Source organism: Saccopteryx leptura, chromosome 1 (genome assembly GCF_036850995.1).
Source record: "Saccopteryx leptura isolate mSacLep1 chromosome 1, mSacLep1_pri_phased_curated, whole genome shotgun sequence".
Lineage (NCBI taxonomy): Eukaryota > Metazoa > Chordata > Mammalia > Chiroptera > Emballonuridae > Saccopteryx > Saccopteryx leptura.
Window position 1 is genome coordinate 85,232,054 of NC_089503.1, and position 24,895 is coordinate 85,256,948.

Here is a 24,895-nt window from a genome sequence, read left to right on the forward strand (position 1 = left end):
AGAGCTTTGCTGAGCTAATCACCAGTGGGCTTTCAGTACTCAGTTTAGACAAAATTTCATTTGAAAGCATTTTCTGATGGCCATAGGCTGAATGAGAGGATTCTTCACCTATAAGAGGGAGGCAAAATGTCCCTGGATTTGCTTTGATATCACATTAAAGTTGCAATCATAGTTTTCTTTCTTCTCCACTAGATCATACACTCCTTGAAGGTGAAGCAATAGCATGTTAGCCTTTGTATCCATAGACTGTAGCCCCTATTAAGTTCTCATTACATGTTTGTCAAATATATTAATAAATAGATATATTATCAGAATTCTAGAAACAGCTTTAATTGATATAAAAGGAATCTCCCCTGCCACAGAGCAAATAATTACATAACTAGTGAAGCCCTGGTGTGGAGCACACAGCCAAAGTAGCATTGGGCTCATCTATATTTATATGGAGTGGCATATGCCAATTATTCTACCACTTGGACAGTATATATTACATTTATAAATCAATGAATATATTTATGAATAGATAAATAATTATTTATAACTATATTATGATTCTGGGTGTTATGAACCTCATTATGGCCCTTTGAGCTTTTCATTAATTATACTGATCTAGCTTTAAGAACTATAAACCACATCCTCACACTCCATTTTGATTTTTAACACTACTACAGGATGATTCTGTTTTTTAAATTATTTTTGTAAATGAGCAGCAAAGGCAGCTACAACACAAGGCAGCAGACTGCACTGAGACATGAATAGGTTCTGAGATTACAACTACAAACTACCTTAAAGGAAACTCATTCCTTTTCATTACCTTATACCTCTAGGTGCCAAAACTTGCATTTAATTCCCGGCTTTAAGGAGGGTTTTATGTCTACCCATAATCTTTTCTCATAGACTTTGCCCAGGAGAGGTTAGCTATTTTCAGTTAAAATTGATCTACCTTCATCAGACTGTGGTTGAACACGAATACTAAAGCGTATGACTCTTGTTACAGCTCCTAGTAGGCTTGGACTACACATACTATTTTAAATGCGGAGAACATCTAAAAATGTACTTTTTCAAGTTTGAGAGAAATCATATTTACAATTTCACAGAGCAGAAAATGTTAAACTTAATTCAATGCTTAACACTTAAAGTGTTATTTTCAAATCACAGAAATGCTTACTGCATTCTAAGATATCTCTGAGGCAGTATAATGATTCTAAATCATTTTAATTATGAGACAACAAGCTATTTTATTTTTATCTAAAATTAAGTTGAAATGTCATGAATAAAAATATCCTGTTCCTAATAATATTTGCAGGAGAAAAGTGTCAAATTCAGTTGATATTAGACCTAAAAAAATCAAATTTTGAATTGTTCTTTAGATATTTATTTATTTATTTATTTATTTATTTATTTATTTATTTATTTATTTTAGAGAGGAGAGAGAAGGGAGGAGTAACAGGAAGCATGAACTCCCAAATGTACATTGACCAGGCAAGCTCAGGGTTTTGAACAAGTGACCTCAGTGTTCCAGGTTCGTGCTTTATCCACTGCACCAGACAGGCTAAACTAACAAGGTCCAACTGTGCTTTAGCTTCTGAGATTAGATGAGATCAGGTGCTTTCACCTGAAGACTACAGTTCTTCACAATTAGTTTGTATTTTAAACATTTGATCATTACACTTAAACTACCTTTCCCCTGTAGACATAGGGACTATTAGTTGAACCCACTTCAGGCACTATGAATATATTTTATAATGAAAATACTTGGGCATTAAAGTAAAATATGAGCATGATATTTCTCAGCAATTAATAAAAGCAGGAATTTCATGATAGTATATTCACAATGGTATTAAATTATAGATTTACAACAAAATACACAGAACATATTCAGCCACAATTTTTACATTGCATAGTGAATTTGACTGCTTTTCAAAAAGAAATAAAGCATAACTTACAGCCTAGTAAAAAATATATATATGATACATTGGATGCATTTTCTATTCATGACAAATTTAGATAATGATGATCCAGTATCCATTTTTATGTATTTTTATTTTTATCTAAAATATATTTATTGAATTTAATCAAGAATGTTTTTCTTTCATCTTTTCTTGATTAAAAAATAGAACTGTTCTAATATATGTAAATGGATATTTTAATATTAAAGCAAACAAAAAGTTAACTTCCAAATATTTCTTACAAAGAAAATAAAAGGTTTGATATTTTAAATGTTCCCTTCCTCCCTCCTTTCCTTCCTTCCTTCCTTCCTTCCTTCCTTCCTTCCTTCCTTCCTTCCTTCCTTCCTTCCTTCCTTTCTTCCTTCCTTCCTTCTTTCTTTTCTTTCTTTTCTTTCTTCTTTTCTCCTTTTTTTCTCTTTTCCTTTCTTTCCTTTACTCCTTCATATTTTTTTGTTGTTGCTCTTCTTTCTTGTAGAACTACAATTTTAAAGCTGGTAGAATTTCCAGAAAATGTTTTAAAATATAAATTGCATTTTATCTGTTCCCAGTCTCACTCTAATTTGCATTTAGTTGCAGCTCTAAGGGAGGTTTTAAAACAATTTCCTTAGAAAAAAATAATTTTTATAGAAAAAATAATGTCCTCAGAATTTATTTTTATTATAATTTTTCTCCTACAGAATATTCTGCAGCTCTTCCCGGTCTCTCTACTTCATATGCTGCTTTGCTAAGAATTAAGAAGAGTTCATCTTCATCCTTATTTGGTTTGAAGACTAGATCACGCTACAGCAGTCCTTCATTAGGAACACTGAGTGTTTCTTCACCGAGCTGGCGAGGGACAGCTCAGCATTATTATTCCCCAATCAATCTTTACCATTCATCAGATGCCTTTAAACAAGATGGTAAGTGTCAGAGGAAAATGACTCCTTCTTGAGTTAAACAGGCAAGAAAACTTTATTCAAGACAATTGCAAGAGGAGTCAAGACTTGCAATAGTGGGAAAAGGTTAAAAATTCAACTCCCTTGAAATAGAAAATGGGAAAGTTTTTTGTAGTTATTGCTTGTTTTGAGAGAAAGTTTTAAGATCTGGAAAAGTGAAGACATTGAGGAAGAGACTGGTCAATGTGATTAGGTCATGTGTGTTTACTAATCAGTGGTTGTCAAAGATAGTCTCTTACCCTCCTAAAATGGCTTTTATTCTTTGAGAGGCGCGTGAGAAAGATATCCTTGGCTTTTAAAACTGGTGAGAAAACGGGAGATTTAAATGTCAGGGGAGAAATTTTATCACAGCTTTCTTTTTTTTTTTTTTTTTTTTTTTTTTTTTCATTTTTCTGAAGCTGGAAACAGGGAGAGACAGTCAGACAGACTCCCGCATGTGCCCGACCGGGATCCACCCGGCACGCCCACCAGGGGCGGTGCTCTGCCCCCCAGGGGGCGATGCTCTGCCCATCCTGGGCGTCGCCATATTGCGACCAGAGCCACTCTAGCGCCTGAGGCAGAGGCCACAGAGCCATGCCCAGCGCCCGGGCCATCTTTGCTCCAATGGAGCCTTGGCTGCGGGAGGGGAAGAGAGAGACAGAGAGGAAAGCGCGGCGGAGGGGTGGAGAAGCAAATGGGCGCCTCTCCTATGTGCCCTGGCCGGGAATCGAACCCGGGTCCTCCGCACGCTAGGCCGACGCTCTACCGCTGAGCCAACCGGCCAGGGCCATCACAGCTTTCTTAAAGTAAGTGCTCTAAGAAAAAGGAGGATATAGAAAAACAGCAAGAAATCTGTCTAAACTTTAGTCAAACTTAAGGAAATGTTAAGGCCATCTTGGTAATAAATTAGTCTTCTGTTCCATACAACTTTCAAAAATATTTTATGTATTTAATTATATCCAAGATCAACTTGAATTAGGATTAAGACTACATAATAAATTCACAGACTGAAAGAAAAAATAGAAAACTTCTGAAAGACAATTTAACAATAAATATTAGAACCTCAAAATAACCATGTTCTTCAAACCATGGTTTCATTTCTATAAATGTGTTCTGCACAATATAATAATAGTGCATACAGAGATATATATATACTTAGCTTTATTTATAAGGAAAAAATAAGAAATCATATAAACACCTGACATTAAAGTATTAGTTAAATAAAGGACTGCTAGGCAGATATTAATATTATGGTTTAAACAACCTTTTCTAAATGTCCTTTAACTTTGTCAATTTTCAGATATATTGATAAAACAATACAAGATGAATTAATAGAGAGAAGCACTGACACCTGTTCTTTACCAGGTTCTATGCCAGGCTCCTTTGTATAGCTTATATCCGTGATGGCGAACCTTTTTATAAAAACCACCCACTTTTGCAGTGCTGGTCAACCTGGTCCCTCCTGCCCACTAGTGGGCATTCCAGCTTTCATGCTGGGCGGTAGTGGAGCAACCAAACGGTGCTGCCATTGGCCCACCGTGAAAGCTGGAACGGATCAAACAAATATGTGAGATGGATGTTCTTACTTTCTTCAGTGGGAAATATAAGTATCTTTGAAAAGTCACACTGCTAAGAGAGTATTAAAGAACAAAAGTCATCTGAATACATTTGAAGATTTAATTAGCTTTATCAAATTCATGAGCTGAGCAGTATCTCATTTAGCAACTAGAAGGGCACTCCCAGGAGTTGTACAACATGAAAGTTTTTTATAAGCAGAAGGGTAAGCCAGGGGATTTATTAGCAAAATAAAAGAAAGGATTCTTTTTAGGCCAGAATTATTTACTCTTGTTCTTTTGGGCAGAAGGAAATTTCAGAAGTCTCATCTTGCATATTAGCTCACTAATATTGATCAGGAGATTCCAGACTGATTGTCCTAAAATTCCAATTCTGGGAGAGGCTTAAAGGTCAAATAGATTGGTGAATAAATTTTTGTTTGATGGCATGGCTTACCAAATGTGAATTTCTTTGTGTGTGTGTGTTTTTTTTTGTTTTGTTTTTGTTTTTTTTGTTTTTTTTTTTTAACAAGTCCCACCTTTTGACCAAACTCAGCCTGAGAGAGCTGATCAAAATTTAAGGCAATAGTGCCCATCTCAGCCCTGGGTGGCTGGTTCTCACCACTTTCACTGACCCTGTGTGAGATCCACAGGCCAGGATGTTTTTATTTAATCCCTGGGATACGCACAGGTATGGCTTCAGGTTCACAATGCCTTCATCTGTTCTTCATCCTTTTTGATATTCTAGTCCTAGGCATACTTTTTTTTTTTTTTACTGCAAACATACACTTCAAGCTTGTCTCAGGAAAATTATTATAACTTCAAGCAGGTTAATTCTCAGTGTTTGAAATGCTCTTTGTGTTATTAATATTCAGGATTTCATGAAGAGGAGCTGCAAAGGAATGAGGCAGCAACAATACTGCAAGTTGAGGACCCTAATCTTTCCAGAATTGAGGTGCCTTAGAGAGATCAGTTATCCAATTCATTAAGTAGAAATATGACATCATGCATAAGAAACTAACAAGCAGAATACAGTGTACAATTTTATTATTTAGTTTTGAAAAACTGATTAGATTGCTCTTGCCCTTTCTGAGACATAACACCACACCATCTGCTGTCTGATTCCTGACCTGCAGAAAGCTCCAGCAGGGCCAAGCATCGCGTCCTTGAGGCCTTCCCTGGACGCGTGACTGCCTTCGGTCATGTATGCTTAGTCTCAACCTTCACTTTCTCAGGATGGGAACAGAAAGTCACTCAGTGCTTTGACTTTCCTCCAGCACTCTTTGGATATATGGTTTCTGAGACTCAAATTAATCAAAGAAAGACCCTGTTAAAGTAGTCACCCTTTTAAGTCAAGTGGAGGTAAAAAAGTGGCCCCAGGTGTTAGACTCATGGAGTCCATTCCCTCTGGGTACATTTAACATGGGGGAGGAGAATTAAAAATTTTAAAAATCTCTAGGCTCTAAATATCATTTTCCAGTTTGGCCAAACTTCTGATCGAAAAGGTATTAAATCCTCTCAACTGTCTTGGCAGGTTTCAGCCAGTACAAACAATAAATATTGGTGGCAGTATTAAACAACCTCATGGACTCAAGATGGTGCAAAGGTTACTACCTTCCCGAGATCCACAGTCACTCTCAAAGGTGGTTAAAAGAAAGAACCAACAGCCCAGGCAGGCAGAAAGCCAAGCCAAGTTCTTAGGTTATAAAACAAAGTAAGAAAGAAGGCAATGATCATCTCTTGGTGTAAAAGGGTAATAATCAATTGGTCTGGATTTAGAAAGTAAGAATCAACATAAAAATTTGCTTTCTTCTTTTACTGGGCTGAGGAGATAACCCATTAACCACAAACAAACAAACATATATGACAATCTTCCATGTGTTTCAGAAATTCTTTACTTGTGGTCCTTAGATAGGTCCTTGGCCTAGGAGTGATAGATATCCGAGAGGGACTGTGTGTAACAACCTTAAGTGATTCTCTTTTGAATAGGTAACTGTTCAGTCGTCTTTTCACAGTGGAAAAGCAGTTCAGACAGTATTACTAGAATGAGTACTCAAAGGAAGATAGAGGAGAGGCGTAGAAGTCATGTCAGCCTTTGAGTTTTTTGTTTTAGGTACCTTTTATGTCTTTAATTTGTCATTAGCTTTTTACAATGAATCTTTTAATGGCACTACTTTAAAAAAAATTGAAATCTTTCACAAACTTCTGCATACCATTCTGTTATCTTAATTTGGGTACCCTTGTTTTCAACCACACTTAAATAATTTTATCTAACCAGGATGCTCCTCACAATGGCCACTGCAACTCAAGACACTCTCCAGCAAGATTTCTGTCTCCTTTGCAAATATCTGAAGCTTCTGGGACTACAGTTTGAAACATAAAATAAGCATGTGTGCCAAAAGGTGGCACACTCAACCTGTTGGATATAAAGATTTCTGTTTTATTTTTTTTCTTTTAATTGATTGATTTTAGAGAGAGAGTGAGAAAAAGAGAAAAATAAAGAGGGAAGCATTCATTTGTTGTTCCACTTAATTGTGCATTCACTGATTGCTTTCCACGTGTACCTTGACCAGGAGCAAACTTGAAAACTTGCCTTTTGGGGATGACACTCTGACTGAGCTAACAAACCAGGGCTGATCATATTTATTAATATTCACTTGAAAGTCTCCTGTTGGATCCAGTCTACCTCAGATAGAATCCAGTCTGATCACAAACCCAGTTATTAACTAGGTTTGTTATCTGGTGATGTGGTTGAGCAAGAGTGATTCCATATTGAGCTATTGTTTATTTTTTTCATAGTAGTATAGTCAATTTTTGTTCACATATCTACTGAGTTTAAGTCCAGTACATTTTGGGAAACATTTTAATTATGACTGATGAAGCACTAAACATTCAAAAAACATTTTATAAGAGCTAAACAATCAATACTTGGAAATATTCTAGAAATATCAAATTAAGTTGTGGTGCCAAGCACAACAAATGCATACCATATACCACATGATTATAGCACTTATTGCAATGGGGAAATTTATCTCATAGTGTGGACATTAAAATTGTATTTAAGCATAATAATTTTACTTAGGCATAGTGCTAGTTTCTTTTTGTTTTCAAAATACTTATACTTAATACATGTTATTAAGTTCTCATAAAATGTTCTATGAAAGACAATATCAAGAGAGTTAGAAGACAAACCACACTAGGAGAAAATTTTTTAAAAAATTTATCAGATATATAGCTGTTATCTAAAATGTAAAAAAAAAAAAAAAAAATTCAGTATAATAAAAACCAACCTGGTTTTAAAAATGGGCCAAAGACCTTAACAAATACCTCTCCAAAAAAGATAAACAGATGACAAATCAGTATATGAAAAGATGATACATCACATGTCATCAGGGAAATATAAATTAAAATGATGAGATATCAATATATATCTATTAGAATAACTAAAACTGGAACACTTAGTACACCAAATGCTAGTGGGGATATGGATCAACAAGAACATTTATACATCACTGGTGGGAATACAGAACGATAGAGCCACTTTGGAAGACAATTTGGCAGTTTCTTACAAAAGTAAACATATTATGACATAATCCAGCAATTGTGCTCCTTGATATTTATCCAAAGGAGTTGAAAATTCATGTCCGCATAAAAATCTGCACATAGCCCTGGCCGGTTGGCTCAGTGGTAGAGTGTCGGCCTGGCGTGTAGAAGTCCCGGGTTTGAATCCCGGCCAGGGTACACAGGAGAAGCGCCCATCTGCTTCTCCACCCCTCCCCCTCTCCTTCCTCTCTGTCTCTCTCTTCCCCTCCCGCAGCCAAGGCTCCATTGAGGCAAAGATGGCCCAGGCGCTGGGGATGGCTCCATGGCCTCTGCCTCAGGCGCTAGACTGGCTTTGGTTGCAACAGAGCGATGCCGGGATGGGCAGAGCATCGCCCCCTGGTGGGCGTGCCGGGTGGATCCTGGTCGGGCGCATGCGGGAGTCTGTCTGACTGCCTCCCTGTTTCCAGCTTCAGAAAAATACAAAAAGGAAAAAAAAAATCTGCACATAGATTTTCATAGCAGTTTTATTCATAGTTGTCAAATCTTGGAAGCACCAAGATGTCCTTCAGTAGGAAAATGCATAAATACTGTGGTATATCCCAACAATGGAATATGATTCAGTGCTGAAAATAAATGAGCTAGTATACCATAAAAAGACATGAAGGAGACTTAAATTTATATTATTAAATGAAAGAAATAAATCTTAAAAGGTCACATACTGTATGACTTAAACTATTTGATGTTCTGAAAATGGGCAAAACTATGGAGACAATAAAAAGATCAGGGGTTGCCAAGGATGGGGAGCTGAGGTAGAGATGGATAGACAGAGCACAGGTGACTTGTGGGGCATTGGATATACTCTGAATGATATCACAATAAAGATTATGTCACTTACATATTTGTCCAAACCAAAAAAATGTACAATACCAAAAATAAACTTCAACATCAATTCTGGACTTTGGGTTATTATGATATATAATATATGTTCGTACTTGGTAAAAAAAAAAAAAAGGTGCTATTCTAGTGAGTGATATTGATAATGAAATAAGGTATGCATGTATGATGATGGGAGTTATATGAGAAATCTCCCTTTCAATTTTTTTATAAACCTAAAACTTCTATAGAAAAAGTTTTTTAAAAATCCCATTTCATTCATTAACTCTAACGTCATAACCATCAGGCAGAGATGTGATGTGATCTTGGTTCTTTAGTCATTATATTATGATGACAGCAAGATAGAATGTACAATCATGCACCACCAAATGGCATTTCAGTGAATGACAGACCGCACATATGACAGTGGACTTGTAAGAAGAATATGTGGTTCAGGAGGGATGTTTCTCCTCTCTGACAGGAGCCTTATCTGTAGGGGTTGGCAATAGATTCCCTCTCACTCTCAGCATCTCAATTTTGAGTGCACAGGTTACATCTCAGTCAGCCACTGACCCATTTTAGCACAAAGGATCCTGTCCCCTAACTGTTCCATATTCAGAGGGCACTACTGCCCTCCCAGACCCATCCAGATAGTCTTCAGAGTTCATTGCTATAAATTCTTTGTCGAAAACCTAAGATCCTGTACAACAACATGAGTCTAGAGGAATTCCCTTAGTAAGTCCTAAGGGCCACTGCCACTTTGGTAAAGCTCTCTGTGGTGGTGTGGAGCCACCCACCCCTGTGCTTTGGCAGTATTTCCAGGTTACAGTGGTGTACAGCATAAATAGGTTTAACTTCTCCCATCAATTCAATGCCAGAGAGAACCCTTTGTGCCAGATAGTGTCAGTTGAGCCAAAAACAATGTCTAAAGTCAGAATATTGAGTTCTTAGTTCTGTACCCTTTCAATGCTAAGCACCCTATTTTTAAAAATGAATAACACACAGTTTCTTAATCTGACCACAGTCCAATATGCAATAGCCAAAGCAAATTGCCATGATAATTCACTATGTTCCTATATCTCCCCATTTTGATTTCTTATACCTACTGGTCCTCAGGTCACCTTTCGCTCTGTCCTGACAATTGCTGTTACAGTGATTTATGGCTTACTCAGTGTGTTTCTTCTTGATATTTCTAGTTAATCCAACCCATATCCCTGTCCCTGGAGCACCATTGACAGCTTTGATCTTCTGTTCTGACACTGTTGGAAGGAAACTGGGGGAGGACTTGTGTGACAGTGTTTATAAAGTCAATAATAGTGTACGGTAATGTCCTAGGCCTTCACATTCACTCACCACTTACTCACTGACTCACAGAGAAACTTCCAGTTCTGCAAGGTTCATTTCGGGTAAATGCCCTACACAGTCACCTACAGTATTCAAGTGCAGTAACAAGCTATATAGGTTTGTAGCCTGTGAGCAATAATCTATATCATAGAACCTAGACGTGTATTAGGTGATACCGTCTCGGTTTGTGTGAGTGACTCTGATACTTATGCGAGATGAAATCACCCATTGACACATTTCTCAGAACATATCCTCATCATTAAGGGGCACACGACCATATTAAGTGATCATAACCATGAGATACTTTTACATTTGATATAATTTGGTTCTACTCCTTTGCTCTCTTGTTCCATGCGTAAGTTAACATAGCTCACAATGACAAACAAAATACAGCTAGAAAATACAAACTAAAGCACATGAAAATGATGAAAACAACAAATATTCACACATAAAATAGAGCCAAGCTTGAAACCAATTGAAAGAGTGAACTTATGCTGGCCAGTTAGAGACTTCTCAGAGTTTCAAAGATTAAAATGAAATAGTGATTGAGGAAAAGCACAGCTATGGCTGACACTGAGATCAGACACATTTCTCTGGAGGGTCCTTATTACCAGTTACCATATTTCCCCATGTATAAGAAGCACCGTTTTTCAAAACACTTGGGGTCTAAAAACTGTGTGCATCTTATACAGTGATTGTAGTTGTGGGGTTTTTTTTTTGGGGGGGGGGGTTTTGCTTGAATTTCCTGCATTTTTGCTCTTGTTTTTGCACTCATTGTTGAAGACAGTGATTCGTCATCAGACACAGATGAAGACAAGCTAATGGATGGGAGTGATGAGGAATTGTTTGAATTTTATAATGAATAAAACTTGAATTCAATAACTTTATGTAATACATTTTTTTCAAATTTCAGGCCCCAAAATTAAGATGTGCCTTATACATGGGAGTGTCTTATACATGGGGATATATGGTAATTAATTGATATAAAGATCAGTGCCTGAAACATTATTCTTATTGGCTACATAACAGTGAGTTTCACCTGCTTCAGTAGAGGCAGATGAAGCCCAAGCATCAACAACAAAGAGAAAAGTAATTATCTAGAAATATCCTTAATCTTTAATACAGATACATTGGCTTGGGAGTCTTGTTAAAACAGAACCCCTTTTCACAGATGAGGAGTAATCTGCATTTATTTATAAAGTGCTCCCTGGAAATGGTAATGCAGGTGGTCTGTGGACCATACTTTGAGTATCAAGGCTCTGGGCTGGGAACTATTTTGATATAATTTAAGTCTTCTGCTGCTCGAGTTTAATCCATATTTAGAGCATCAGGAAATATGGGGAGTCTGCGTACTTTTTCAAGTAATCTTTTCTAACTATTGTTTTCTTATTTGAGCATTTGGAAGAGCTCAGCTACATGTGAGTTTGAGTTTTCTCTCTGACACGAGCCTGACATATGGTTTTTGTCAGGTAATTCCCTTTAGCCTTAATAGAGAGTAAAGCTGGGGTTGACATGCTCTTGTGAAAAATGAGAAAACTAACAGAGCCTGAATACAAAGTCATCCCATGCCTGCTCAGAGTTAAGTCCAAAAGTACCCTAAGGTAGAGCTAAGATTTTTCTAAGAAATGTGAAAATCAGTTTGCAGAGCATTTCGGAAAAACAATTCCACTTCTGCATGGAGAACCTGGAGAACTCTCCCACACATGCACAAGGTAACTAAAGAACTTCACTGCAGTATGTTTAATTTCAAAAAAATTATAAAAAAATTATAAACAACTAACTAGATGTCCATCAGAAGGGAAGTGGATACATAAATTCTACTTAGTTGACCATTGAAAACTTAAAACTGTTAACCTGAATTAACTCTATTTTAATGAGACGAAATGGATATACCTCAAAATATTATGGTTAGTGAACAAGAAAGGTTACAGAATGTTACAAATAATACAATACCACTTATATAAGAGAATAAAAATAATGTATACTACTTATGGATATATATATGTGGTACACTGTAGTGCTTACTTCTGAGGACAAAAGGAGAAAGAGAACAGGAAAATGGTACCAGGATAGGGAAGCTAGATGAACTCAAATGTGTGGTATTTCATTTCTTAAGCTATAGATATATATTGTATATGAATGAAACTAATGTGATACCTGCAGTGGGTAGAATTGAAAATAGCTCACACTACAGTCTCCCTCCTTGTATTTACAGTGTAATTTCTACTCCTACCTTATGAGCTGAAGCTAGTAATCTGCTTCTGGAAAATAAATTATGGCAAAAATAATGCAATATGACTCTCAACAGTGGGATACAAAAGACTCCTGCTTCCATCTGACTTCCATTTCTAGAAAGAATGCTTAATCAGGACTGGAATAAACAAATCTTGATGATTATAGGGAATGGCTGCCTAGAAAATAATACCAATCTGTTGAGATGATCACAAAATAACACAGAAAATTAAAATAGATAGCATTTATGAAGAAATCTTATTATCATGATATTGTAAGTGAAATTCCGTGCAGACAATTTAGAAGTATAGTGAGGACATTAGCAAAGATTACAATTACACGATCTCTGTGGGACGGAGAAGCAAATGTGGCTTAATGGGGTCCTCTGGCCCTGTGCCTTTCACAAGGTGGGACTGCAGTTTCATCCCAAGGCTCAAAGGGGTACAGATCCACCCCTTAGCACACTCCCCTCACATGATTGTTGACATGATCCAGTTGCTGAAGGTTGTTGGGCTATTTCAATTACCCAGGGCCATTCTCAACAGGCATCCCCGCAGGGTAGTTCTCAGCATGGTAGCTGACTTCCAACAGAAGCAGCAAGCTAGAGGAAGAGGTGGCCTCAAGAAGAATATAGCAGTCAGTCACTGATATTTCATTGAGGTGACTAAGTAGAAACAGTCAATGAATAAAAATATTTGATCTAGACTTATAAAGGGGAGAAGAGAAGTAGAGTATTACCTGAGAAGGAGAATGTTGCTCCTTGGAGTTGAACAATCTGAGAAGTCCTCAAAAATTATTTTGCACCTTAACAGGCGGTGGCACAGTAGATAGAGCATTGGACTGGGATGCAGAGGACCCCAAGGTTGCCAGCTTGAGCACAGGCTCATCTGGGTTGAGCAAGGCTCACCAGCTTGAACCCAAGGATGCTGGCTTGAGCAAGGTCTGCTATAACCCCCCGGTCAAGGCACATATGAGAAAGCAATCAATAAACAACTAAGGAGTTGCAACAAAGAATTGATGCTTCTCATCTCTCTCCCTTCCTGTCTGTGTATCCCTCTCTCTATCTCTGTCACAAAAAAAGAGAATTATTTTCTTTTTCAACCTGATATTTTAAATTTGAGTAATGACTGTGATCGCTCCTCAAACTGTTCCACAAACCAAGAAGAATTATCTGGTCTAAAAAAACAAACAAAATACCTGAGTTTTAAAAAATTACTTTAAAGTAGTTGTTTGAATATAAGTAATGTAATTTAAATGATTTAAAATTTTTACTATGTTTAAATTGGAAATTCTTATTATTATATAGGTTAATGGAAAGCTTTAAGTAGTCAGCAACTCAGACACCTGCTAAACATGTCCTGATTTTGGATTTTGCGATATATACAAGGATAGCCACAGCTGATAATGTATCTGTCCTTTCTTTTATAAATGACAAGCCAATACATTGATGTTTGACTTAATCTCTTTATGGTGCAGTGGTTTTAGTAGGGGTAAACTTAACTAAGTGTGGGCTGCATCTCTTTCTTTTTATGATGACAAGGTTAGGTTTGTATATTTTATCTTCCTTGCACAGAAGCATTCCAAGTTGTGAGGGATTCTCTCTAGAAAGTTGAAACTTCTACTAAGGGAGCCTATTCCTGAGGTTCAGAGACTACAAATGCTATCTTAGATGAGAAAAGGGTGGTTTTTTAGAGGCTGTCAAAGTGAATAATTTCTTACTAAGGCTGAGCATATAATTTTGAATATCTTTAATTCCCTCAATGATAAGCACAATTTACAATTTACATAACAGTTTGAGTCTGCACAGCCTTCAAAGTTTCTACCACTGAAAGAGTCCTACAACCTGTTAAATTTGTTGTCTCGTATTCTCAATACCTTTGGCTGAATTTTGTTGGTAACATGGCTCGTTTCCAGATTTGACTTGGCTTATTGGCAAGGGTATTAAGGTTTAAAACAAACCTTGTGTTGACAATTTTCTGTGTTTCTTCAAAATACCCTTGGCTGGTAAATTATTTTGAATATCCAAATACAAAATTTAAATAATCCTTTATGAGAATAAGAATTCCCTTTGGAAAGAGAAAAAGACATTTCACGTGGTTGATGTGCTCCTATATGAATCAGATTACTCCAATTTTCCTCAGTTTAAAAAGAGACCATATTCTAATAAAAAGCCTTACAAGTTCATGACCATGTCTGAAACTTTATAATTTCATTCCTTTATTGTATTGTTAAAGCTTTGTTATTATTTTATATTAGACTGCATGTTTTATATTTTCAGTTTCACCAGATGCCATTTGAGCAATGACTATCACATACGTGTCTCTTTTTCCTCTTTCAGCACTTAGAGCAATGCAAGATGAGTAGTAATTTAACCAATGTTGTTAAATAAGGGGGCACTCATTTAAGACATCTGAAGTTTGAATTCAGGTTGAATTTCTACATGATAATAGAGTATTTGCCTAAACATTTTTTAAACTAAACTGTATATTTTGGATTACAAATGAATAAGAAGAAAGAGCAATGTCCTTCTTCTGTTGACAGGGCAGTCTAGTGGCTCATCATCTTCTGAATGTAATAAAGAGTTGATACACTTTAATCATTCTCATAAATGATAGCATCTCTGAGTCATCTGACCTCTTTCTTTTATGGCTACATTAGACAAACACAAAAAAAATCTATACAAAATACTATTTATATTATGTGTGCAATATGATGCACTACCCATAAAACATTTACCACAATGTTTTTAAATAAATAATGCTTTGATTCTTAGGAATTCTTGAAAATTTTATAATAGCAGTTTATATTTGTTTGACTTTTGTAAAGAATTGATTTCACTGTTGAAAGGCAACTTAAAGTTAGAGGAAGGTTTGGAGTTTATCTTAGATGCTCACATGATTTGAAAAGTTTTTCTCATATTGTAGCTGTGAATGTCATTATACAATGCAATTCTAATTAAACATTTTAAATTTTCCGGAAAGTATCACATAAAATATATTACTGATCATTAAAAGTACATTTGTTATCATTGTGTTGGGTATAATAGGCTAATATTTCCTCTAGATTATATTACTGATAGACATAGGGGACATGATATAAGTAAGCTAGATAAGACCATAAATTAGAGTAGTCCAGCAGGTGAAGAGGGTTGGGGTCTGGCATTAGACCTAATGATTGAGAAAAATGGGCACAGATGTAATTGTTTAAAAGAGATTTAAGTCTCAAATGCAAGTTTAGAACCTAAAGAGGCATGATAACCTGGTCATGATCCAGGAAATGATTGAAAGCATGATCCAACATCAAGGAGTAAGACTTCCCTAAGAAACTATCTGTAGGAGTCTCAGATCAGGTGCTACTTCCCTGAGAGGAGGAAAGTTAGTATCCAGGTAGCCTATCAATGATAGGCAGTAATATCAAAAGGGGTTAGAGAGGGCAAGATATAAGCTTGATCCCAAGACAGGACTCTGTTTAGGAAGGCATTGTCTCCATAAATAAAATAGATATCTGTGCTTCAAAAAACTCCACTGAAAGGAAGACAGATTAGACTTCAAGTCATCAGTTCACGGTTGTAGGGGAAACAGCTGTGTTAGGCTTGCTTGCTAGTTTCCCGGCTGCCAGCACTTTGCATGATTAGTGCGTGAGCACATGGCAGAAAACCATGTGTGTGTCTCTATGAAAAGCTATGGGTGCTTTCCCTTGGTTGTGATTCTCCCAGATTGCTCTTACACCACCATGAGGTGCAGTTCCCTGATTCCTTCAGCTGCCACCATGAATGGTGGTTTTCCTGATACTTTGCCTTCCACTGCAAAGATTGGTTTTTCTTTATTTAATCTCTCACCCATCTCTGTGAGCCTCCAATAAATGGGTATGACCTGATGCTTTCCAGCTCCACAGTTCCTCGGTTGTCTGCCCAAATTCAATGCAAACCTGCCTGGCTTCAGCCACCAGCACTACAATGGTAAAGCCTTATCTTCCTGCTCAGGCATCTCTCATGGAAGAGAACTGCCAACACCATGCCTAACTCTAGGCAGTCATTGTTCCTTGCTTATTGCTCTAATTCAGTGATTTTCAACTGGTATGCCACAAGAATTTTTAAAACATGCAATACCTGACTGTGTAGCTTTTTCTCTTGTCAAATAAAAAAAAAATGACGACAGCCAGCACAACCATAGCCATTGGTGTGAATGAACAAAAATTATAGTATTTTTTTTGTCAAATTGGCAAAAAAAATGTATTCTGGTGTGGCATAGAAATTGTAGTAATTAGTTCATGTGTATCATGAGATGGAAAAGGCTGAAAATCACTGCTTTAGTCTGATTCTGAAAAGGAGTGGCACTTTTCCATCAGAGGTGTTCCAGAAATTTGTGAAGTAGTTTTGATTGTGTCAGTGATTCTAATATTCACTACTTTGATTTAGTGACTGGGGACCAGAAATGCTAAATGACCTGTAACTATAATAGGTATTACTCTTAAATGTCCTGCCAGACAGTCACATGATTTGAAAATTCTTAAAAATTTTGAGACTAGAATCTAACTCTGTGTTATATTACATACAAGGTATTTTTTAACAGAATACATATGTTAATGTAAAGATTATGTAAATTACAGCAAGAATGTATTTAATTTTTTTAAGAACTAACCAGAGATTGTTGACCATTTAGAAAATCACATCACCTAACACCAATGAACACTCATGACATTTGAGTCACCAATACCATACTTGGATTAGTTTGCATTTGTAGCTGTGTCATTGTGGGGCAGCTCTGTTAGATTTGCTCGCAGGTTTACCAGCTGCAAGCACTTTTGCTTGATTAATGCGTGAGCACGTGGTAGAAGCACGTGTGCATAATCTATATAAAGTTATGGGTGCTTTCTCTGGGCGGCAATTCTCTCAGATTGCTCTCCTCCCATCGTGAGATGCAGGTTTTCTTATTCCCTTGCCCTTACTGCAAATAACAGATTTTCTTTTGTCTATTAGCTCTTTTCCTTTTGTTGTTTATTTGCTCACCTGTGCTTGTTTATTTGCTCGCCAATAAACAGATATGGCCCTATGCTTTCTGGCTCCACAGTTTCTCTATCATCTGCCCGAATCCAATATGGACCTGCCTGGCATTACATCTGGCATCGTGGGCAGGGTTCGGAGCAGATGAGTATGGAGCCACAGACAAACTTGAAGGGTGGGATAGAAAAGTGGTTGCTGTTCTCCCGCATATGGTACCCTGTGCCTGTCCTTTTAGGGGCTATAGGCTGGGTGTTTTTTACAGCCCTGTGAGAGGAAATTGAGAGCTCTATGTTGAGAGGTGGCCTAAGGTTGAAAGCTCCAGGATGAGCTCCAGACTGGGAGGCAACAACGGCACAAGCTGGTATAGTCACTGGAGGAAGAGCTGCAGATCTGAGAATTGCAAGTCAGACTGCAGGCTGAGGACCAGTGATGGCATAAACTGGAGCCAGCACTGGAAAGAGAGGCCAACCAGGTTCGAGTGTTGCATTGTGAGATGCAGGCTGAACACCAATGGCACCTGGAACTTGAGTGGTCTCTGGAGAAGAAATTGCAGATTCGTGAGTTGCAGTTTGGAAGCTGAATGTTGACAGCAACAGCTGTTGGAGAAACAACTGAGGGTTTTGGAGCCCAAGAGTCAGCTTCAGGCCAAGATCTGGCAGCTACAGGAGCCAAAGTTGGCACAGAAGATGGAGCTGCATTCCTACTGGTCACCCTGAGCCACTCTGAGTTGGCAGGAGCAGGCATTTCCAACTCCTTCTCTTCCTAGGGGCAGGAAGTTTGAGCTGCAACTGCCATCTCCAGACACAGAGCTCAGCCAGTGGTTGCCAAGAAGGTAAAATTCCAGCAGCAAGAGTCCCTCAGGGGCAACCACAGCCTCCTTCCCAGGTAATGGAGCACTCTATGGTCAAGCCCTACACCCAGGCAGAGCTGATGGAGTTGGGGACACAGTTCAGGCAGAAACCTATGGAGCTGCTGGCAGCCTGGTTACTGAGGTTGTGGGAAATAGGGGTGGATGGCATCATGCTCTCCAGAACAGAGATGGAGAAATTGGCGGCCATTACCACACACTCCTCCTTGAGGCAGCATCTTCAGAACTGCCATGAAAACCCAGGAAATCATACCCTATCAGAATGGGTGATGGCTGCCATTCATATGATCTGGAAGAATGCTGGGGATTTGCTGAGGGCAGTAAGTCAGTGCTATAGTGAGTTAGTATAGGTCCTTCGGGAACTAGGTCCTTCGTGAACAAGGTCAGTGGCAGTGCTATAGTGAGTTAGTAAAGGTCCACAGGAACCCAGGGTCCCATGGACCAGATGAGGAAGTGTTTATGGCCAGGATGCAGGATCTTATCCTCTGCAGTGCCCCATCAGCCCTTTTTAGGTGGCTAGTGGCTATCCTGGGCCCCTATGTAGGACAGCCTATCAACGTGGTTATACAGATGGTAGCAGATTTGGGGAAGCTGGAGGTAGCACAGAATCACAAAGCTGTGAAGGCTGCTGCCCATGTTGCCCCCTGCCCTACCAACTAGCAAGAGAAATGGGCTAGTAAAGGTTACCTACTAGTTACAGGGAGAAATTGGATGGCAAGCCTAATAAGGTTCTTTTAGAGCTTTGGCAGCAAGTTAAACCAGAACAGAGATTCCAGCCACTGAGACAAACAGCCCCAGGAGCTACCAATAAGATGATTGGTGTACAGGCAGCACATTTATAAGATTATATGATGGAGACCACTGAAGGAGTGGAGGACCCCTAAGACCCACTGTTCCAGTTTGAATAGGGGAAGGCCAAGGGACTCGTCTAACAGGGACAGGCAGGGACCAGAGGGCACATGTGAAACTGGCAATCCACTGGTCCCCTTCTAATGTACAGTGGATATTGGCCTTGATGGATATGGGTGCAGAATATTCCCTTCTTTATGGGAACCCAGAACGGTTTACTGGGACCCCAGTGGCCATTGACGATTATGAGGGCCAAACTGTTTAAGTGAAGCCAATAACTATTTTGTTGGGGATGGGAGGAAGATTGCCTCCTAAGCCATATAAGATATGTTTCCTGAATATATTTTAGGGATAGATGTCTTATAAGGACTGTGGTTAGAAACTATAGCTGGGAAGTTCTGTCATCCAGTCTAGGTCGTAAAGGCAGTATTGTGGGGACATGCAGCACATTCCCCTTGCAATTACCCGTTCCTTGGTGTGCGACTAGCACGAAGCAGTACTGCCTGCCAGGCGGCTATGAAGACATCACTGAGATAATCCTCAAACTAAAAAAGGTGGGGATCATCCAGCCAGCACACAGCCCTTACAATTCCCCAGTGTGGCCTGTATGCAAACCATATGGAACCTGGCAAATGACAGTGGATTACAGGAAACTTAATAAAGTTGTTCCCCCTTTGCATGCTGCTGTACCTTCGATAGCTAACATGATGGATTGGTTAAGCCATGAGTTGGGACATACCACTTGGTGGCAGACTTGGCTAATGCCTTTTTCTCTATTGATGAAGCTGAAGAGAGTCAAGACCAATTTACCTTTACTTGGGAAGGGTGGCAATGGACCTTTACAGTGTTACCACAGGGCTAAATGGAAACAAACAGAGGCAGTTTGTATATATCATTGTATTGATGACATTATGATAACTAGTGACTCTGCTCTAGAACTGGAGCAAGTAGTCCCTACACTGCTATCCCATATGAAAGCATGTGGCTGGGTGGTCAACAAGGGCAAATTACAAGGCCCTAAGTTATCTGTCAATTACTTGGGAGGTGTCTGGTTGGGTAAGACAAAGGTTATCCCTGACACAGTTATAGGTAAGATTCAAGTACACCCTGTGCCCACTATGGTAAAGTAGTTACAGGAATTCCTAGGTTTGTTGGGGTATTGGTGAGCATTCATACCTCATTAGCTTCGTTACTGCATCCCTTATATCACTTTATTTGAAAGGGGGTTTGCTGGGATTGGACTGAGCAGGCACAAGGTGCATTTGCAGCAGCTAAGAGAGCTATCAAGGTGGTACAGGCCTTGAATGTGTTTGATCCAGCCATGCCCTCTGAGCTTGATGTCCATGTAACCCCTGAGGAGTTTGGATGGGGCTTGTGGCAACAGATAGAGTGCCTACAGCAACCTATTGGGTTTTGGTCCCAATTGTGGGAAGATGCTGAAGTCCGTTACTCATTAGTGGAGAAACAGTTGGCAGCTGTGTATATTGCCCTCCTAGCTACTGAGAGTATTATGATCTCAACTCCAGTTACGGTCCAGACCACATTCTCTATTGCAGGACGGGTGAGAGTTTGTGCAACCAAACCTTATAGTGGTGAGGAGCAGAGTGAGGTCAAAAGCTCCAGGATGAGCTGCACACTGAGCACCAAAGACGGTGTGAACTGGAGTGAGGGATGGAGAGGGAGGTCAACCAGGTCTGAGAGTTGCAGTGTGAGGGTCAGACTGAGCGCCAACGGCACCTGGAACTGGAGTGGTCTCAGGAAAAGGAGTTATGGGTTTGTGAGTTACAGATTGCCCTGGAAGCTGAAAAATGGCAGTGACAGCTGTTGGAGAAACAATTGCAGGTTTAGGAGCTCAAGAGTTAGCTTCTGGCCGAGAGCTGGCAGCTGCAGAAGCCGAAGCGGGAGTGGAAGATGGAGCTGTATTCCTGCTGGTGGAGCAGCTCTGAGTCAGTGGGAGCAGGTGTTTCTGACTCTTCTGAGGGGGATGCTCAGGCTACAACTGCCATTCACAGACTCAGAGCCTGGCTAGTGGTAACCAAAAGGTAAAGACTCAGCAGCTAAAGTCTCTCAGTGGCATCCACAGCTTCCAGGTTTGTATTCCAGGTTTATCATTTATTTGCTATATAAATACAATCACCCCATGCCATATCATGGTTCAATTTTTGCGATCTCACTGTATCATGGATTTTTAAATTGTATATATCTAATTTTGTATCGCGGATTTTTCGCTATATCACGAGATTTTGAGGTATATAGGTATTTTTTTATATTTATTATTTTTATGGTAAAATAAGCATTTTCTAGCCTAAAAAATTGAGAACAATATAAAAAATATAAAGACTTAAAATATACATAAATAATAAAATAAATATAAGGTCGCCGCTTCGTGGATTTTCACCTACCACTGGGGTTCTGGAACTAACCCCTGCAATAGATGAGGGACCATTGCATAGTTAATTGACTTCAGCTTCAGTTTTATCATCTATAAAATGGGAGGATTAATTCTGGCCACATGATTATTGTGTTGCATGATATATAAATTTTTCAGTATAATATCTGCATATGATATTATACCACAAGTAGAGGTTATTTTTATTTCTTATAATTTATTGAGTACTTATGATATGCTCTGTATTTAAAGGTTTTAATGTCAATTCATCCTCATTATAGTAATGTAAAAAGACATTATTTTCTAATTTTAATATTGTACATTGAACTGCAAAGGTAAAAGTAATTGACTCAAGGCTAGAAAATGATAGTACTGAAATTTAAACCAAAGTATTTCTGACTCTAAAGCTCTTGAGTTTTCAAATGTATAACTATATAATATATATTTATTAAATTTTAATTTTATACATCATCATTTATAATATTTATCTAAATAATAATTTTTGATGTGTTAAGATTAAAAGGAATTATTTTTTATGACTTGGTTGTGCAGTTTGAGAGTGTGATGAGGTTTCATGTGCTTTAATTTTTTTAAATAAATGACAGCAATATAATTTGGTATAGAGAAGAAACACATATCAGTTATTTTCGTGATTTTTGTTGTTGTAGTTAAGAAAAGGAATCTCAGCTAGGTTATCAAGTATTCCAAGAAAATATTTCTTAGTTCCTACCCATTGCTAGTGCTCAGTTTTTATTGGATGAATGCTTAGAATACCATGAACACTTTTGTTTTCTTTGCCCCCAAAAGAATGGACATACAATACATTTAAAGAAAGAAAATCAATTAACCCATATTTTAATATGAAGATATACATCATTATTGTTTATTTTTTTAAAGCTCAAGTTTCCTGGGACACTCATTCTGCTATTTTTTTTTTTTTTTGATATTTTCCTGTTCTTATCCAGGGAGGGTGTAAACCTCATTGTTTAGTACATACATTGGAAAATTGTCTTTTTTTTTTCATCTTTCCTCTTTATTATTCTAAGGTAGTGGTTTTAAAAAAAGACAGATTGTACCCCAGGGACATTTAACAAATCTGGAAATACTTTTGATTATCACCTTTTGGGGAGGTACGCTACTGGAATCTTGTGAATAGAGATCAAGGATGATGGTAAAATGTCTTACAGTGCACAAGATAGTCTCACAACACAAACATCCCAAAATGTCACTTATGCCAAAGTGAGAATCTTGACTTAAGGTTTTCATGCAATCAAATTCATGATTATTTACCATAAAGCAAAACTATTTACTTTTTCTTAAGTTCATGATTCAGGATGCTATGGATCCTATTTATGTACATATTTCTTTAAATTCTTACACTAATCCAGGCTAACATGACTTTACTTCCACAATACATTTACTCATCATATCTCTAGCAGAGTATCTTCTTCAAGTCCAACCTGACATTTGGGGCCCCATATTTGTTTCTACTTTTCTATGAAATTTTTTTAGTTTAATATTATCTTTATTATAAAATTTCTCAATATTAACTAAATAAATGAGATAGAATCTAGTATCTGGCATACAGTAGGCATTTAATATTTTAAGTGCTCTTCCTTTATGCCCTCCTTTTTCATGCCTTTTTTCTTCTGGAATCTTTAATAACTTATCTACTTGTGAACATTTAATTATATAGTTTTGACATTTTTATTCAGTTATTTACATTTTTGAGGACATTTGCATTGCATAATATTCCTCTGCACTCCAGCATTATTAGCACTATATAGTGCTTAACTGAATGAGTGAAGAAAAGAATATACAGTGATACCTCGGTTCTCGAACATAATTCGTTCCAGGAGAATGGTCGAGAACCAAATTGTTCGAGAACCGAAACAATGAAACCCATAGGAAATAATGGAAACTGGATTAATTTGTTCCAAGCCCCAAAAATATGCCTATTTACTGGTGCTTTCTCACAAATAACGACTTCATTGATGCTGTCACCTGCTAACTCTTTTCTTTAATGAAAATAAGAAGCAGCTTCTCCATTTCCTCCATTATCTGAGGCCTTTGCTTTGTTAACAATGTAACACCTTTGGCAACATTGGCAGCCTTTATAACAGCTTTATTCTTAAGGAAAGTTGAGATAGTAGATCTTGGCATGCCATACTCAGCAGACAGATCTGAAACACGTGTGCCCTGTTCATATTTGGCAATGATTTCTTTTTTCAGCTCAATCGTTGTTCTCACAGCTTTCCGCTTACCTTTGTCTGCATTACCACTTCTGGCTTTCTTTGGACCCATGTCTAAGGGTTAAATTCAGTGTACAAAGCGTGCACAAAGCGTGAGTCTCTCCACAAAGCGTGAGTCTCACCACAAAGCGTGACTCTCACCACAAAGCGTGACTCTCTCCACAAAAACGTGATTCTCTCTCTCCACAAAGCGTGACAAAGCGTGACTCACACTGATGACGCAGGCAAGGCGCGCTCGGCCGAATGAACGCCATTCGGCTCAACTCGGCTAATCTCGGACGTTCGAGTTCCAAATATTTGTTCGGATTCCAAGACAAAATTTTCTCGAATTTCCTGGTCGAATACCAATTTGGTCGAAAGTCAAGGCGTTCGAGAACCGAGGTATCACTGTATAAAGAATGCAAAAGGACTTTTTGTGTGAGCCTGTAGTATCCAAGTATTAACACTGTATTAATGCACGTTATTTATTTATTTATTTATTTATTTATTTATTTATTTATTTATTTATTTATTGGTGAGAGGAAGGGAGACAGTGAGATGAACTCTCACATACACCTTGACTGGGATTCACCCAGCAACCCACATCTGGAGCCAATGTTTGAATACCAAGCTATTTTTAGCACCTGAGGCTGACATGCGCCCACCAACCAACCTTTCCTCAGTGCCTGGGTCCACATTCAAACCAATGAAGCCACTGGCAGTGGGAGGGGATGAGGAAAAGAATGGGAGAGAAGCAGATGGGAGGTAGCTTCTCCTATGTGACCTAACTAGGAATCAAACCTGGGATGTCCATATGCCGGGCTGATGCTCTATCCACTGAGTCACCAGCCAGGGAAGGTTTTTTTCTTTGTTGTATATTATTTTTAACATTCTAAGAATTTTGCAAACTTTTGGGTTTTTTAAAATGTTTTTGTTTAGTATTATTTATGTGATAAAAATAGATGAATGCAAAGATGTACATTACAAAATGTACAAAAGTAATGCTTGAAATGCTTTCTATTTTGTAATATATATCAAATTTTAAAAGTCTCAGTCAGTTACAAAAATAATTCTTTTTAGGTGTCTGCAATTTATTGAAACAATATAACTTGATAGCTGTGCCTTTCTTTTGGTAATATGCCTTTCAGTAG

General features: G+C 38.0%; 1 protein-coding gene across 2 annotated transcripts in view; it reads left to right on the plus strand.

Moving 5' to 3' along the window:
* CNTN5 (contactin 5) overlaps positions 1-24,895 on the plus strand; it is a 1,309,320-nt gene that overhangs the window by 759,418 nt on the left and 525,007 nt on the right. For both annotated transcript variants that reach the window (XM_066360732.1, XM_066360733.1), the window contains one exon: positions 2,624-2,845. In XM_066360732.1, the coding sequence (XP_066216829.1) occupies positions 2,624-2,845 (222 nt within the window). The remainder of the gene's footprint in view (positions 1-2,623; positions 2,846-24,895) is intronic.